Below are 16,280 nucleotides of genomic sequence, written 5' to 3'. Positions count from 1 at the left end.
TTTAAAGACAATTTTTTTTCCTCCCATTTATTTGTGCTTTGGGAAAAACTAAAGTATATAGAGATGAATTATGAATTATATACAGAAAAAAATAGATATTAACATTATTAATAAGTGTCAATGGATATGAAGATACACATTCTTTACATTGAGTGATACAGGTTGTTTCTAGTCCTTTTTGTTCAATTCCTCCATGGAGCCCTCAACTAATTTGTAACAGTTACAAAGTGAAATTGACACTATGAGCTGACAATCGACGGGAAAGAATCACTCATGCTCATGTAATCTCTTCAAGTAAATAATTATTCATTGTAATGTAACAATTGATTTAAATAGTAACTACCTATAATTACTAACATTGTGTGCAAATGCTTTTATCTCTATGGCCTCAGTAAATTCAGCATCAAAGTTCAAGAATGATTTGGTGTGGGCAATGCTTTAATAGTGCCATTAACATATATTGTACAACTATAGCAGAGCAATATCTGTTAGGTTATAAATGTATATTTAGACACCCAATTGAAGGATAAATGCTAATAATTCATGAGTACGCTATTTCAGCCTTCTAGATGAATATTTTATCCATTAGACAAGAATAGAAATAAATACATTTGTTAGTCTTGTATTATTTAAATTTTAGTTTCTTGTGTACAATTTGGAAATTAGTATGGCGTTCATTATCACTGAACTAGTATATATTTGTTTAGGGGCCAGCTGAAGGACGCCTCCGGGTGCGGGAATTTCTCGCTACATTGAAGACCTGTTGGTGACCTTCTGCTGTTGTGTTTTTTTATTTTGGTCGGGTTGTTGTCTCTTTGACACATTCCCCATTTCCATTCTCAATTTTATAAGGTTTGTTTAATAAGAATTAGCAGTTGATTACTTTAAACAGTTGTGGAAGTTAAGTTGGATGACTGCTGGGGCAAATCTGATTCTCATCAAATGACCAAAAATATATACATAAGCAGTGACAAATAAAAAAATGAATATAGAGAAATGGGTTTTTTATATAATTTTGACAATTTTTTTCACACTATTTCCAGAAAGTTGTTCTGCAAAATTTCACCAAAATGTATGACATACTGTGGATTCATTATTATTCGTTGGATACCAATTTTCGTTGTTTTAATGGGTAAAGGTAAACCACAAAATTCAAATGTTCAATGAATTTCAAATTTTCTATCATTTTGTATGCAGACTTTGGCAAAACCACAAAATCTCATATCCCCAAAAAGACAATATTTCCTCAATCCACGAAAACTGGTACCCACGAAAATAAATAAATTCACAGTAACCCTATTCTTTTTCCTTATAAGTAATCTAGTTTTTGTGAATTTGACAGATATCCAATTTAAGTTAATGTCAATAGATACCTTTTAAAAAAATAACTCAAATAAATTCAAGAAATGGTACTTATCCACTTTCTTGCAAAAGTATAATCTTAATTTGGAGAGATGAAACAGGTTATACAGTTACTGCAAATAAGCTTACAAATCCATTTATGAAATAGAATTTTAAATAGATTTGTTGCTACAGAAATATTTTTCTGAATTAGGAAGCTTACAGCAACAATCTGTCCCATGTCTTAACTTAAATTGAATGGCATTTGAAATTCTGCTGAATTTGTAAATTTTAAATACCACTAATAAAAAAATGGCTTAAATGGAATGTCTCTATTAAGTTGTCAGCTCCTAACAACATGTTGTCAATATTTTTCTAGCTATGTTGATTCATTTATAAACAATTATTAAGCAATTTTGTTGAAAAGAAAAATCAATTAAGAAAAGTAACTTCTTCATTACTGTGAAGTAATGTAAGAATCTTGTGTGATTTTTCTTTGCATGCAGCATAAGAATGACACTTTTGATATATTGTCAAGAACTGCTGAAGCTTAAAGTTTCCTGCAAGGATGAATATTTCCAGGAGATGAATTCAAATTAACCCCTGCCAAGGACTTTGCCAATTTCCATATGGACTCTTAAATTAATATTCTATAATCAATGATTTGTCTTTTGAAATCTACTGGAATGGAATTTTTCTGTCTATTCAGACCACAACAAGCTCGGATTGCTGTTTTAAGATGAAAAATCTGGTTATTGTTATGATGTTCATCAGGTATTGACAAAAACAGATATTCTTTGTTTGAAAAAACACAAGAATTTTGCAGTCTGCTAATTCTATTTGCAAAACATATGTGTCCTTTTGTATAACAGAAACTCATTATTCAAATTGCTTCAGGGTTTTAAGAGTTGGAAAATATTAAGTTAATAATAATGTTTTTCTTGTTTGCTAAGCTTACTATTTACTATTGCCTGTACTGATATTGAAGGAATGATTTGGGATGGTGATTACTAAAATAGTTTCCCTATCATTTATTTTTTATTGTGGTTCTATCTTCTTTTGTCAGGTGTTTTTGCTGCTAAATTAATTTAGAAGAAGTGACGATAACCATTTGTCCAATACATGTGTTTTGAATGTGTCCAAACTTTCCACATCCTTTACATTGCCAGTCTGTTCAATACATGTGTCTTGAATGTGTCCAAACTTTCCACATCCTTTACATTGCCAGTCATTTCACAAGCACTAGCGATGTGTCTCTTTTAACGACAATGTCTACATATTATTTTCTGTTTGTTTCTGGTCTGCCCAAAAAAGTTTATGTTGGCAGTGTATATCCCAGTTTTTAGAAAATTTGGATGAGGATCGGCTGCAAAACAGGTTTAGTTTGAATTTGTTTGTAGTATTTTTCTCTGTTTTCTAGTTATGTCCCTTTATAAATTGAAAAATTGATAAATTTGCCATATATTTACTAGAGAAACTGTACATGAACACATTTTTATTCCTTATTTATTACAAGACACTTTTTACACTCATAATTAAACCAAATGCAAAAATTATATATTGTCTTTAGCCCTTAAGGAACTGAGAAGTTTTCCATGCCCTACCCTTTGCAGGAAAAAATTATGACACCCTGTTCTAATATCTGTTTCATTGGTCCAAGGGAGGATAACTGAAAAGTTGGGTAATGACATACTGTTATAGAAAGGATAACAGGACACTCTGTCTAATAGCTCACTTTGTCTGAGGAAGATCAACACAATATTTCCACTAACTCACACCGAAAATATCAAACCTAATCAGTAATGGTAGGCTATTTACATTGTTGTCTGTGTTTTATGCCTATAGCTAAAAAAAAACATAAATTGACTTTGTTTTCAATGGAAATTATTGTGGCAAACTTTAAGTTCAAGGTTGTAAAGACAGATATTTCTCAACACTTTTTCTGTATTTATTGAATGTTGAAAACAAGAAAAATTTTACTCCTGGAGATGTTTCCGTTTTGCTTGTTGTCCATGGGGATTAGATTATGGAGGGTTATTAAAATCTCCAGATTCCTTTTGACAGTTTTAGGTTTTCATTAATTGGTTATTTTATCCTTATAAACAATGACATAATATCTTCAAATTGTCGTAAATATTAATGGCACCATCATTAATTCTACTGGTTGATTCAAATAATTTGGTACAATTAGGTAGCATGTGGCGAATAAAATTGTTTTATAGTGAATAGAATATCTCTTATGACATTTTATAACTGTCAGATTAATGATTTACTGGTATGCTTAAAGACAAAACAAAATATCTCAAGAAGAAGAAAAATGCTATTTTGATTATTTCTAAAAGGAATGAAACAGATTAATTCCCACAGTCAGACACTTAATTGTGTCTCAGCTGTCCAAAACAAAATGTAACAACTCGGAGGTCTCTCATAAGAATTAGATATCCCTTGATATCAACACTCGTAATTTGATTTGAATATAATTATAAACTGGGCACCGTCTTTTTTTTTATTAAGATATTGCAATGAAAAAAGTGATATCCAATTCACACTCATTTTAAAACATAATTCATCTACGATCAACCAACAATTTATTTTCTTATGCCATGGTATTCATATGATTATGAAGTCTTTTATTAAAATCCAAATAGTTTGACTGATTTACTTTGGAAACCAAGCTTTTTGTTTCAAATCAGTGAATAAATTTAATTTTAATGTAGTTTTTATGTTATATATATTTTCATTGACATTCATATAATGTCATTTATAGCCATGAAATTACTTTGCCAAAACGGCAATAATATTTCAGGATATTTAAATTCATTTGAATTAAAAGATTGTTATTTACTCATCAAAATTTAAGCATTTGCTAAGCTTTAGAAAGGTAAACCAACTGATACTACATTGAAAGTGTTGGGGCTTTTGATTTAGAGTTGCGATCATGCTGGTAACCATAGAAAACAGTCCATTTATTCAGTTGTGAAAATCAATTTAGAGATGTGATGGTTGCAAACATGGTTTAACAAGTTAATCAAGTATATTTGACTATATTTAACTTAAGTGTTAGAATTGACGCTCAACTTGATTTTGTTACTCTTTTGTAGAATGTTTACCTTTTTGAGGACTAGTTTCTATTGTTTTCTTTTCTTTAGAAATCAATGTATGGCCTTCCTGGACTAACATGTAAAAAAATTGTAAACTTGAAAAGATCAAATCTTAGTTTCGTTTCCATTTATATGACCTTTCAAATTACAACCATTAGTATTGTAACATAGCCACTGGGAATTGTGACCAATTGATAATTGTGAATTATTCCTAGATGGCCACATGGTCTAAATGATAGCATTGTAAACTAAAATACGAAAAAATAGCTTTTAATAAATGCGTTCAGAATACAAAGGAAAAGATAGGGTCACCATACATTTTCTCCTGTTAAAACATAATATCGCAAAATTTCATGTAGATTCCTTTAGAAAATGTAATATTGCTAAGTTACCTCCCCTTAATAATCCAAATTAAAAACATTGAAAATCATGCAAAAGTAATCTACATTTGTGAATATACTAATAACTAGCTTGAAGGTAAAATTTTATAAGCTTAATCTTTTAATGAAATTTACATTATTTTATTGCAATCCTCAATAAATTTTGCTGAATTGATTGAAAATCTTGACCTTGGCTCTGCTATTTTAAAATCTAAGATAGCAAAAGACATCCACACTTACTGCCTTAAGTTAGAAAATAGAAATAAATTCTTAAAAGTCCACCCACTTATTTATTTTTCTTGAACATAAAATGTTTTTCATAATGAAGATTTCATCTTTTACTCCTCCTTTTATGGGAATATTTCTAATCTGGTTATTTGAATATCATATGTTACAAAAACTGCAGAAATTGCAATACATTTACATAATACTAACTTTATGTGATGTAATATAAGTAGAGAACATTGATGGGTTACCAGATTATTTAACAGCTGATCCTTTCAGTCTGTATAATCAAATCAATTACTTATGTATTATCTTCAAATGGCTCAATGTTAATAAGGTTATAAAGCTATGATGCCGTCTGCCTGTCAGATTTTGCCATGCTAATTCTTTTGCAGTGTCTGATTTTTAATATATATAACATTTACAATTTCGTACCAAAACCTATTTTCTCAATTTCTTAGACGATCTGCTATAGAAATCATTTATGTTGAAAAGTTTTTAGGTATCTTAAGTATCATTATGGTTTGTAAGAAGGTTTCATCTTCTACAGTGCAGCAATGTCTTTTCTTACAAATTTCATAATCATTAAAAATCAGCTTTCTTGTTTTCCCTGGAGGACAATTTTATTCTAGAATTGGAGAGGGAAAAAAAACAGTTTTATTATAATATGCTATTGGGAAAACTTGAGATTATAAAATGGCTTTATAATGGAGTGATTTTGAATTTAATGTCAGGTTTGCAATTATGGAGGAACAAAATATTGAATAGTCAGCATATTTTGTTTTGTCTTGTTAACGAAAAAACCCATGGTGAAATTTTGGTCCATGAGTCATCTGATAAAGTTTTTTCCCTACTATAATACATGTGCAGTATAATGTCAGCCCCAATCTCAGACCTTCATCTGAACAAAGGTAATGACCATCAAAAGTGTTGGCCTTTGGAAAGGGCTAGAATTATAATGCAGTATAATGTCAGCCCCAATCTCAGACCTTCATCTTAATAAAGGGAAACGGCCATCAAAAGTGTTGGCCTTTGGAAAGGGGTAGAATTATAATGCAGTATAATGTCAGCCCCAATCTCAGACCTTCATCTGAACAAAGGTAATGACCATCAAAAGTGTTGGCCTTTGGAAAGGGCTAAAATTATAATGATAGGTTCATTGACTGTTGCTTGCTGAATGACTTAAAGAAAATGCAAAGAAAATTATGTCAAATTCATTGTATTTGGCTTATAAGAAGTGTTTTCTTCCTTGACAGTGACATTTTTGTAGGTCATAAGTAAAACTTTGCATTGATTACACTATATCTCATTAAGCAATGAAAAATACTTATGTTTTAACTGGAAAATCTGTTATTTTAGGCTAATGGACTGTTTTGAACATCACAGTCTTATGTTACATTCTTTGTGTTTTGAAATTATCTTTCATGTGTTAGCTACATTGTTTCACTTAGTTAACACGATCAGGTGAGACATCCATTTCACCTCATGTTTATTTCACTCTTTTCAGTGCTGTGTTTTTCTTGATGTCCATAAAGAGATCTGAGTATCCTGAGCTTATAATCTTTCTGATTTAAATTTGATTACTTTTTTATACCTTTCTTTTTGTATATTTTAGGCTCAACTGATAGCTCAGTCCATAGGCCAAGCCTTCCAGGTGGCTTATATGGAATTTTTGAAGGCCAATGGAATAGAAGATCCTGGTCTTATGAAAGAAATTGATTATCAAGATGTCCTCAATCAACAAGAAATATATGGCGAAGAATTAAATCTGTTTGCAAATAAAGAAAAACATAAAGAGGTAAGCTGAAAACACCACAGATATTTACATAGATATAAGAAGATGTGGTATGAGTGCCAATGAGACATCTCTCCATCCAAGTCATAATTTGTAAAAGTAAACCATTTTTTTTTTTATTGGGATGGAGAGTTGTCTCATTGGCACTCACATCACATCTTCCTATATCCATTATAAGACAAAGTACAGTTTCAACACGAAGCCTTGGCTCACACTGAACAGAAAACTAAAAATGGCCCCATAAAATAACCAGTGTAAAACCATTCAAATGGAAAAACCTACAGACTAATCTATTTGAAAAACAAAAAAACATTTGTAAACCACTGTTAACCACATCAACATACGACAACCACTGAACATCAGGTTCCTGACTTAGAACAGGTGCAAACAAATGCAGTGGGTTTAAATGTTTACATACATGTACCACAGTTTTTACATGCTTAAAAAGATCTGTATCATTGACATGAGAGCCCCTGTGAATTCTACAGACCAATCTCTAATTGTCAATCACTCTAAATGATGTCAATTAACAATTGTGACAAAGAAAAATTACGTGGGAAAATGCATCAATTTTAAAGTCATTTACAGTTGATTTCTAAAAACAAACATGAATAGAATGTAAAGAAGACCATAGTCTTAAAAAGGGACAAAACTGAAATTTGAGATAGTTACCACCTTGGAGATCCCTTTGCCTTGCATTTAACCTAGGCTGACCAATACCATTGGAAGCACTTTTAGCAAGATATGCGCTGGTATACAAATTTTTAATTTGCATATCTAATTATCCTATTATATCAAATTTTCATCATTGATTCTTATTGACCAAAAACATGTCTTTATTAGCTAAATAATTAATTAATACACCAATCAATAATGTTTTTCTTTTTGACTACAGAGGTTTTTGAATATTTGTAATTGATGAAATAAGCCTACAGTAGTATCAGTTGGAACTTATTTTTTTGTACTCCTTACATAATTGAATTTAACTGATTAATCAGCTTTCTTGGAATTGCCTCGTGGTTTTTCCTTATAACATTTTATTTTAAATATTAAAGCTTTATTCCGCTAGATAAGAGATCACCATTGATTTTAAATTTTGAGTATCAGTTCTTTGCGTTCCGCCATTTTGTTATCTTGTCCAAATAAAAATCACGATATGTCTATAAACCATAAAGAAACAAAACTACAGTAACCGATGTTGTCGTAATTACGTGTCGATATCTTGTCAATCGTACGGTTGTTTTATCTGACTAACTAACTTGATTCGGAAAATGTTCTTATATTTTTAATAACCATATAGTCTGTTATTTTTAAACTGTTAATATTGGAATTAGTTAAAAAGTCAAAGTTCAAATCATAAATAAGAGTTCCGTGAAAATTGTTTTCGAAAATCTAATCCGTTCATAATTCTTTAAAGTAATATACTTTATTCAAATAAATTAGGATCTTCGCTCCACTGATCACCCGCATGGCTTAATGTATTACTCCCAAAGGTATTGTGAGGGGTGTCAGGTGACACGACCAGGTATTCAAGCGATTTCCTGTCGGGCCTGCAAGTTCATGCATCGTTTCACTTCTGTAGGTATTGATCAGTGTACACGGCCGATAACTTATAACTTTCCATTTTGAACTATCAGGTGCATGTATAATATACATCTCTGTCTTGCGTGTCCGAAAGTGATATAATATACTAGTCATTACTTAACTCATACGCTTGTTTATAAATAAAATTTCTGGTGTAAAGAATATTATTTTAAAAAAAAAAAAAATGATACCACATAAAAAATTTAAAAAAATTGAAGATATAAAAATATACGTATTTTTTCCAAGGGTTAATTTGGGGAAAATCAGAGACATATAATTGTATTATATGTCTCTGGGACAATGTAATATTTACTCGTTGTCAATAGTAAAGGACATATATAGTTGGATCATTCCAGAAATGTTGATTAAAAAAATGTGCGCACTTGTCGACGATTCGTTTATACGCCCGGATAGAAAGTTACGGAACTACAGCGCAATTTAAAATATATACATGTATACATTGAACATAAGAAAGAAACATACATTTTGTGCAAATTGGGGTAAAAGTTTTGTAAATAGACTAGTCCACGTATACCAACAGTATGTAATCATCCAATTCGATAGACTATTGTATACCAAAAGAAGAAGAAGAAGAAGAAGAAGAGGACCAATTTGATTTAAATACAGGTCGATCTATAACTTGCTTTGGTTCATCGAAGTTATGAACATAGTAAAATCACAGATTTATATATCAATTAGATTGTTCTCGAATAAAGAAAGAAATTCGTCATCACCACAACTGTTCCGACATATGCAACTGGACGTACACTAATAATCCCCGAGGAATGTGAATATTTTCTAGGAAAGCTATTGAGTATTAAAGTTTCAAATCATTTTCGGGATTTATTTTCTTTCTTGATATTCAATGACAGCAAATTTAAAGAATAAACTGCTTGTCAGATATTTGTCCGCTTTAGGGGTATTCTTGCCAGTTGAACAGACTTATAATTACATTCAAAAATAGGGAAAGATGACATTAAATTCGTTGTCTTTTGTTTTTAAACATCTTTGGTCAAATAGTTATTTTAAGTATTATACGTTGTGATAATAAGGACGTCCCCGATTATGATTAAATTTGGTTGACGTTTTTCACACTTGATAAAGAATATCTATTCGTAATTTTTCGATTCCATTCCAAGGTGACCTTACATTTGCTGTCAATGTTTTAAGACTTCTCAAGTACAAAAGTATTTTTTCTTTATTCGTTCATATTATATTCCGCTTCGGTAGAGTTATCTTCAGTGAGTTCCAGTTATTAATTTGTACGTGGCTTTTAAAAAGTCTAAATCTAAGTGTTCTCATTCATTTATTTGCCTAATACAGACAAATAAAAATACTTTGGTAAAGCTATTTATAATTTCTAAGTTCTCCTTTTTATTAGACATCAATCAAGGACAAAAGGTGTAAATCATTTCAATCGGACATATGAATTAAGTTTCCCGTCTTTAACCAAAAATTGTGTATTTCTTAGTAAATTAACTTATTTGAATTCAAATAAATAATAGCACCAAACATAATTAAATAATTCCACGGCGATCAATTTTTATTTGTCACCAACTTGAATATATATTTTAAATATGTGTATTGGATGCTCCCCTTGTCTTATAATTCACTGATCCGAATAGACAGTCACACCTGGCAAGGTGTGCCCGAGAGGCGTGGTTAAATACTGAAGTGCAAATAACAATTTACCTTTCAACAAGCCATCTACGAGTATTGCTACAGCACCGTGAATACACACATCGTATCAACCAAGTCATAGCAGAGATAGTAAAAGGTCAATAAGAGTACACCAACATATTGTCTTTACAGATTATTGTACTTTACTTTGTTCACCTTATCAGTCCGAAAATACATTAATTAAAAATCAATTTATAACTTTTTGTGTTGTCTACAAAAATAATTCTAATACGTTTAACATAGAAAATTTATCTCATGAATATGTACAATTGAACGTATGTGCGTTTTATCTTCTTTTTATCGGATGGTTATTAGATAAAGCATAAGTCATCGGCGCGCTTACGATTACGTTAAAATATGATTAAAAACCAAGACTTTTAATGATTGTTTTTTAAATCCCGGCATGCAAAAACCAGGAGAAAACGTCACGACCTACAGGAAGTAGTTAATATTTTTTCATTAAATATTGAATTTCTCCTTTATTACTGCACATATAGCGATAAAACTTTGTGAATATATATATTATGTCATAATGAACATATTTAAACCATAAGTAAAAAATCGTGAATTTTCCCTTTAAAGATTGCCACTGCTGAAAAGTATATTAAAATCAAACCATGTTAGAAAAATATATTATATTTAAAAATCTGCTGTGAGCCACATTTCATGTACTTATAGTCTTGAACTAGAAAAATGATGGCTGAAATGGTAGATTTGTTTAAGCAGTCTTCTCAATAGGGCTCTTCACGGTTAGTTTAGCCATATTGGATAGGGGGCAGATTTTTTGGAAGAAGGTGGAAATAGTATGAAAGTGTGGGAAATCCTATGTGTGTTTCCAAGCAACAGCTCTGTTTTAATGATGTTTTCCCGTATTTTTCACACCATTTTTACCTCTATTATGAAAATCTGCCCCCTATCCAATATTGCCGAACTAACCCTGAAGAGCCCTATATAGAACAGGCTACAGATAGATCAAAACAGATGTAATCAATCTAATTAAACATTTAATTTATGTGCCCTATTTTTGTCAAGCTTGCAACTTCTGTCACAGAAAGCTCAACATAAAGATAGTGGTCCAGTGGCGACTGTGGTGTTTTAAAAGCTATTTTAAAAGGTTGAAAATATGGATGCTTCATACTTTGAATATAGAAGCCTTATTATATGAAGTGTCTGTCTGTCATATGTCCATTGTTCTTGATCTAATTTTTATAGTTCAGTGACTTTGAATTTTTTTTGCAATGTTAATTTCTTTCTTATTATGAGTAACAGGATAACCTTATTTAGTATATGCATTCCTTGCAAGGTCCTCATACCCATGGTACAGTTTTCAATTGACCTCGACCTATTCCTTCACAACAATGAAATTGATAGATGATTAACAAAAGAAGCTCTTATGGGCCTCTGAATCTAGTGATGTTTGTTATTTACATGTTTTAACAAAGGAGGAAATTAAGAAAACCTGAACTGATTTAAGGCTGGAAGGTTTAATGAAACACCAACAAGTTATATTAGTTTCCATTAAAATGTCACAACTTAAAGAAAGAAGAAGCCATGCATTGACAATTTCAATCTTCATCTCAATCATATAGAAACCACATAAGTTAACTGGATTTCTGGGCTTTTAATTGCAAGTTAATCCAATCTTCTACAAATCACAGGTCTATAAAGGTGATAAAATCATTCATCTAAATATAGAATCTCATTTTTAAATTGACATGCAATTAATACAACTCAATCAATTGTAATTAATAGTTTACTTATTGAATTAGGTTTATGTAACAACTTTCTTTATTGTACCATATGTAAAAAGTGCAAAAATATAGGGGAAAATAATTCCTTGAAATATTATTTTAATGTTTAGGAAAATGAATTTCTTTGCTTTAAAAAGATTGGATATGGATATTTTGAGCTGATAAATGAATCTATTTTAGGAGACTAAAATTTGTTTAAACTTAAATTTTAATTTTAATAAGCTTTAATTTTTTTTTCCTTAACATTTTTTTCAAAAAATATATGAATATCTTCAGGCTTAGCCAGACCCACCAGTGTAGGCTTGTTAAATAGGCCTCTAAGAATTTCTACTGCAGGCTAATAGAATATATTTAAAACTGTTCTAAAAATGAATGTCAGGCTTGAAGCAGAAAAGCTATTTCTTGAACACAGTCTTCATGCTGTATAATCTTGATAACACTGACAAGTAAAAAATGGTTTGAATGAATTTTTTTCTGCTCTTTGGTCGGGTTGTTGTCTCTTTGACACGTTCCCCATTTCTGTTCTGAATTTCATTTGAATATTCGACATTCACTGATGAAAAAAGACAAGTCAAACCTCCAGAGAGGAGATCTCACTTAACATCTTAATAAAGATAAAAGACATAAGTAAACCTCAAGAGACTGTTTTCACTTAGACATATTACACCAACAAATTGAATGAATTGTTGTCTTACATTAAAATACAACATTTCATGGGATAGTTAGTAACATTCTGACATCAGACAATTTGTTCCTGTTATGCAATACTCTAATATTAATATCTAACAGATTTTGTATTTTGACTCTGTTATAGCACATGTCCACAGTTGACATTGATTTAATTGGCGAAAGAAAAAAAAAGTCAAGAAATGCAAAAATAAATCAGTAAACAAATAGGTTATTATAAGTATTATGACTTATAAAAATTTAACCATAAGCTTGTGTTAGAGATCTGATAAGTTTCCAAAATTTTTTATGAAATTCAGCCTGCCCAAAATGTTATTTCACGAAATCTATCCTCAGAATTTCATATACATTTGTGTCTCTTATCAGGGTTGATATGTTGAGACTAATTTCCTCTACTAGTGTATGAAATTTTAAATAGAATTTTAAACAGATATATCATGTTAAGGAGGGGTATTTGCGAAAAATACCAGTTGAGAGAATGTTAAATTTCGCGAGCCGTAAGGCGAGGGAAATTCATTCTCAAGAACAGGATATATCTGTTTGATTACACTGCATGTTAATGTTCAAAAATACATTGATGATCGTGACGTTACAAGCGTGCAGTCGGATAGAGTATTTTTTGGCAAATACCAAGGCAGAGAGGGTAAAAAATGCATATCCTTTTGGCAAATACCCCAGCGGCGTAAAACAATAATAGATATTCATTTGATAACGGTAAATTGGTGAAAAATACACTGGCTATCGACCAATCAAAATCCAGGATTTTACATAAGGTGTAATTAATGATTTTAAACCAGATTTGGGAAGGAAAATCAGTTATTGATTTGGGGATGTACGACTGGGGGCAGCTGCTTAATAGTGTCGGTGCACTGATTTTAATGAACTGAAGTTGGATATTGAGGATTTTCACTTTCACTGTTCAGGAGTTATGGTTCTTGAAGGATTGAGTGTTTCCAGTCATGTCCATACTTAACCTCATTTACATGGATCATTGACAATGTTTAGTCTATATGATACTTGTAGTAAAACCATTATCTGAGAAAGATTTTCAACATAAATTCAATTGTGGTCACTAAAACAGGATAGACATTTCCGTGTGATATTACAAATGAAATTGCTTGTTTTTATGCCCCACCTACAATAGTATAGGGGCATTATGTTTTCTGGTCTATGCCTCCGTTCGTTCGTTCGTCCTTGCGTCCTTTCGCCCCACTTCAGTTTAAGTTTTTGGTCAAGATAGTTTTTGATGAAGCTGAAGTCCAATAAACTGGAAACTTAAAACACCTGTTGCTTATGATATGATCTTTCTAATTTTAAAGCCAAATTAGACTTTTGGTCCCAATTTTACGGTCCACTGAACAGAGAAAATGAAAGTGGCTGTTTCAGGTTAAAGTTTTTGGTCAAGGTAGTTTTTGATGGAGCTGAAGTCCAATCAACTTGAAACTTAGTACACTTGTTGCTTATGATATGATCTTTCTAATTTTAAAGCCACTGAACATAGAAAATGAAAGTGGGAGTTTCAGGTTAAAGTTTTTGATCAAGGTAGTTTTTGATGAAGTTGAAGACATATGTTCCTTTTATGGTATGATCTTTCTAATTTTAATGCCTTTTAATGCCAAATTAGATTTTTTACCCAATTTCACAGTTCATTGAACATGGAAAATGATAGTGCGAGTGGGGCATCTGTGTACTTAGGACACATTCTTGTTTTAAGGTGTGTACATACTCCTGTTGAATAAATATGAAATTAAAAAAATAAATAAAAAGTTGAATAAGGTGACTATAAAGAAAGGATTAAAAAAACACTCAGGAGAGACCTCAAGGTATTCCAGATATTAGAAAGTTTGAAAATCAAAATCTTTACAATGACATTACGTGACAAAGCTTTTAGAATTTCTAAAATATTTCCCTCCACTTTTCAATTATTTGAAGTTTTATACAGTCTTAATTACATAAAAGGAAAAGTGTTTCTGATGTTGGTGTTTTATTATTTCTAAAATAAAATTGAAAATATCAATACATAATGTGTTTTAATTTGATCAATTATTACCGAGGAAAATGTAGATAATTTAAAAAACCTAACACCACTACAGAAGACCTTGCAATTGATTAGTGGTAAATTGTCCATTAAAGAAAAAAGGTGTCAAAATTGTGAAAGGCATTCCATTAACATTTTGAATTATTCATTCAGTTAATGACAGAAGCCATACAATTACTTGACAATTTTTTCCCATTTTTTCCTGTTCATGCATCCTGCTTTTACCGTAGAACGGAAATAATTATGTTAGAAACGTATTTCTGTCGTTGAAGTTGTACCTCTGTAATGTATTTATGAAATGTGTGCTTCTTATCATTGAAGCACATTGACACTAATTAAAAAATCTGTCTCTAAGAGATTCTTAAGAAATTGAAAATTGATGTGTTTTGATGTCAACACGGAATAACCGTATTGGTTTTGATAAACGATTTTTTCTTCACTGCAGACCAATTTGAGAAAATGATTTAGAGGTTAAAAGATTATTTAATGAAGATGTACTTTTATGGTGTTTTTTTTCAAGAGTCAGTTTTTTTTAGTTAACTAAATAGGAATACTATCTGATAACTGTTTGTTTGGATTTTCAAATTTGGTTTCTGGCTCTAAGGTAAATAAAGTTTAATTGGAATGCAATCTGCCGAAATCGATTTTGAGGAATGCACTATTAGCACTTTAAGCGTTAAGAACTTGATGTTAAAAGACTTATGACATGCCATAGCAAGATCTGTCATTGTAATTTGATGTTTTTGTTTGTTTATAGAAGTCTTTTTGGTCTTTATGACTTTTCTTCCTTTTTACTAGAGATCTAGTAGATTAATTGGATACAGAACATAACCTGCTTTTGATTTTCTTCGTTATTTAACATTCAATAATATTACTTGTCTGTGAATATTGGATGGAAAATCACAATAAAATTTCCTTTAAGCCGTGAGGTTATTGAATAATTCAACATGATGATTTACAGGAACAGCAGGTTCTTTTGAATATTGAACATTTGTTTTTAATGTTCTTCAAATATGATGTTTGAACTGCTTTTCTTTTTGAAAATCTTTGTTTTATACAAAAGAAACATAAATCCCCATATAGACTGATTACAAATCCTACAGTAAATGTTCCTCACAGTGCAAACTTTATTTTAAGTATATGTTTAAGACAAGCCTTTCCAATTAAGGTTTCAAGGGTACATGTTTTACCACCTAAACAGTTTGAACAAATAAATTACTACCAGTACACTACATACTGTCGTTGGGCAACACTGAAAATTAGATTTTGAACCACATTTAAAAGTTGTTAATGTGAATTAGAGTGTTTTTAATTACAAAATAATTAAAACAATAAAAAGTGTTTATTTTTATTATCTATTTCAGGTGATAGTACCAAAGGTGAAAGGTGAAAGTTTAGGAGTAGTGATAGTAGAATCTGGTTGGGGATCAATGGTCCCTACAGTGGTGGTAGCTAACATGGCCCCTACTGGTCCAGCGGCTAGATGTGGCATGATGAATATTGGAGATCAAATTATTTCTGTCAATGGTGTCAGCTTGGTCGGCTTACCATTGTCATCCTGTCAAAATTACATAAAGGTAAATGATTGAATAAATGAACACTTTATTGCAGAAAGTGTTACCTATGCTATAGCAAACAAAACATATTGAGAGCAATACATAATAAGGAAACAAGCAATATTAAATAACAATATATGAT

At 30.9% G+C, this 16,280-nt stretch overlaps 1 protein-coding gene across 9 annotated transcripts in view; it reads left to right on the top strand.

Annotated features, from left to right (window-relative positions):
- The window catches only part of LOC134715144 (amyloid-beta A4 precursor protein-binding family A member 1-like), a 78,265-nt gene that overhangs the window by 53,722 nt on the left and 8,263 nt on the right, over window positions 1-16,280 (top strand). For all 9 annotated transcript variants that reach the window (XM_063577097.1, XM_063577096.1, XM_063577095.1 and 6 more), the window contains 2 exons: window positions 6,663-6,845; window positions 15,947-16,159. In XM_063577097.1, coding sequence (XP_063433167.1) covers window positions 6,663-6,845; window positions 15,947-16,159 — 396 coding nt within the window. The remainder of the gene's footprint in view (window positions 1-6,662; window positions 6,846-15,946; window positions 16,160-16,280) is intronic.

The sequence above is a fragment of the Mytilus trossulus genome, chromosome 4 (assembly GCF_036588685.1).
Source record: "Mytilus trossulus isolate FHL-02 chromosome 4, PNRI_Mtr1.1.1.hap1, whole genome shotgun sequence".
NCBI lineage: Eukaryota > Metazoa > Mollusca > Bivalvia > Mytilida > Mytilidae > Mytilus > Mytilus trossulus.
This window is presented reverse-complemented; position numbering and strand designations above follow the sequence as displayed.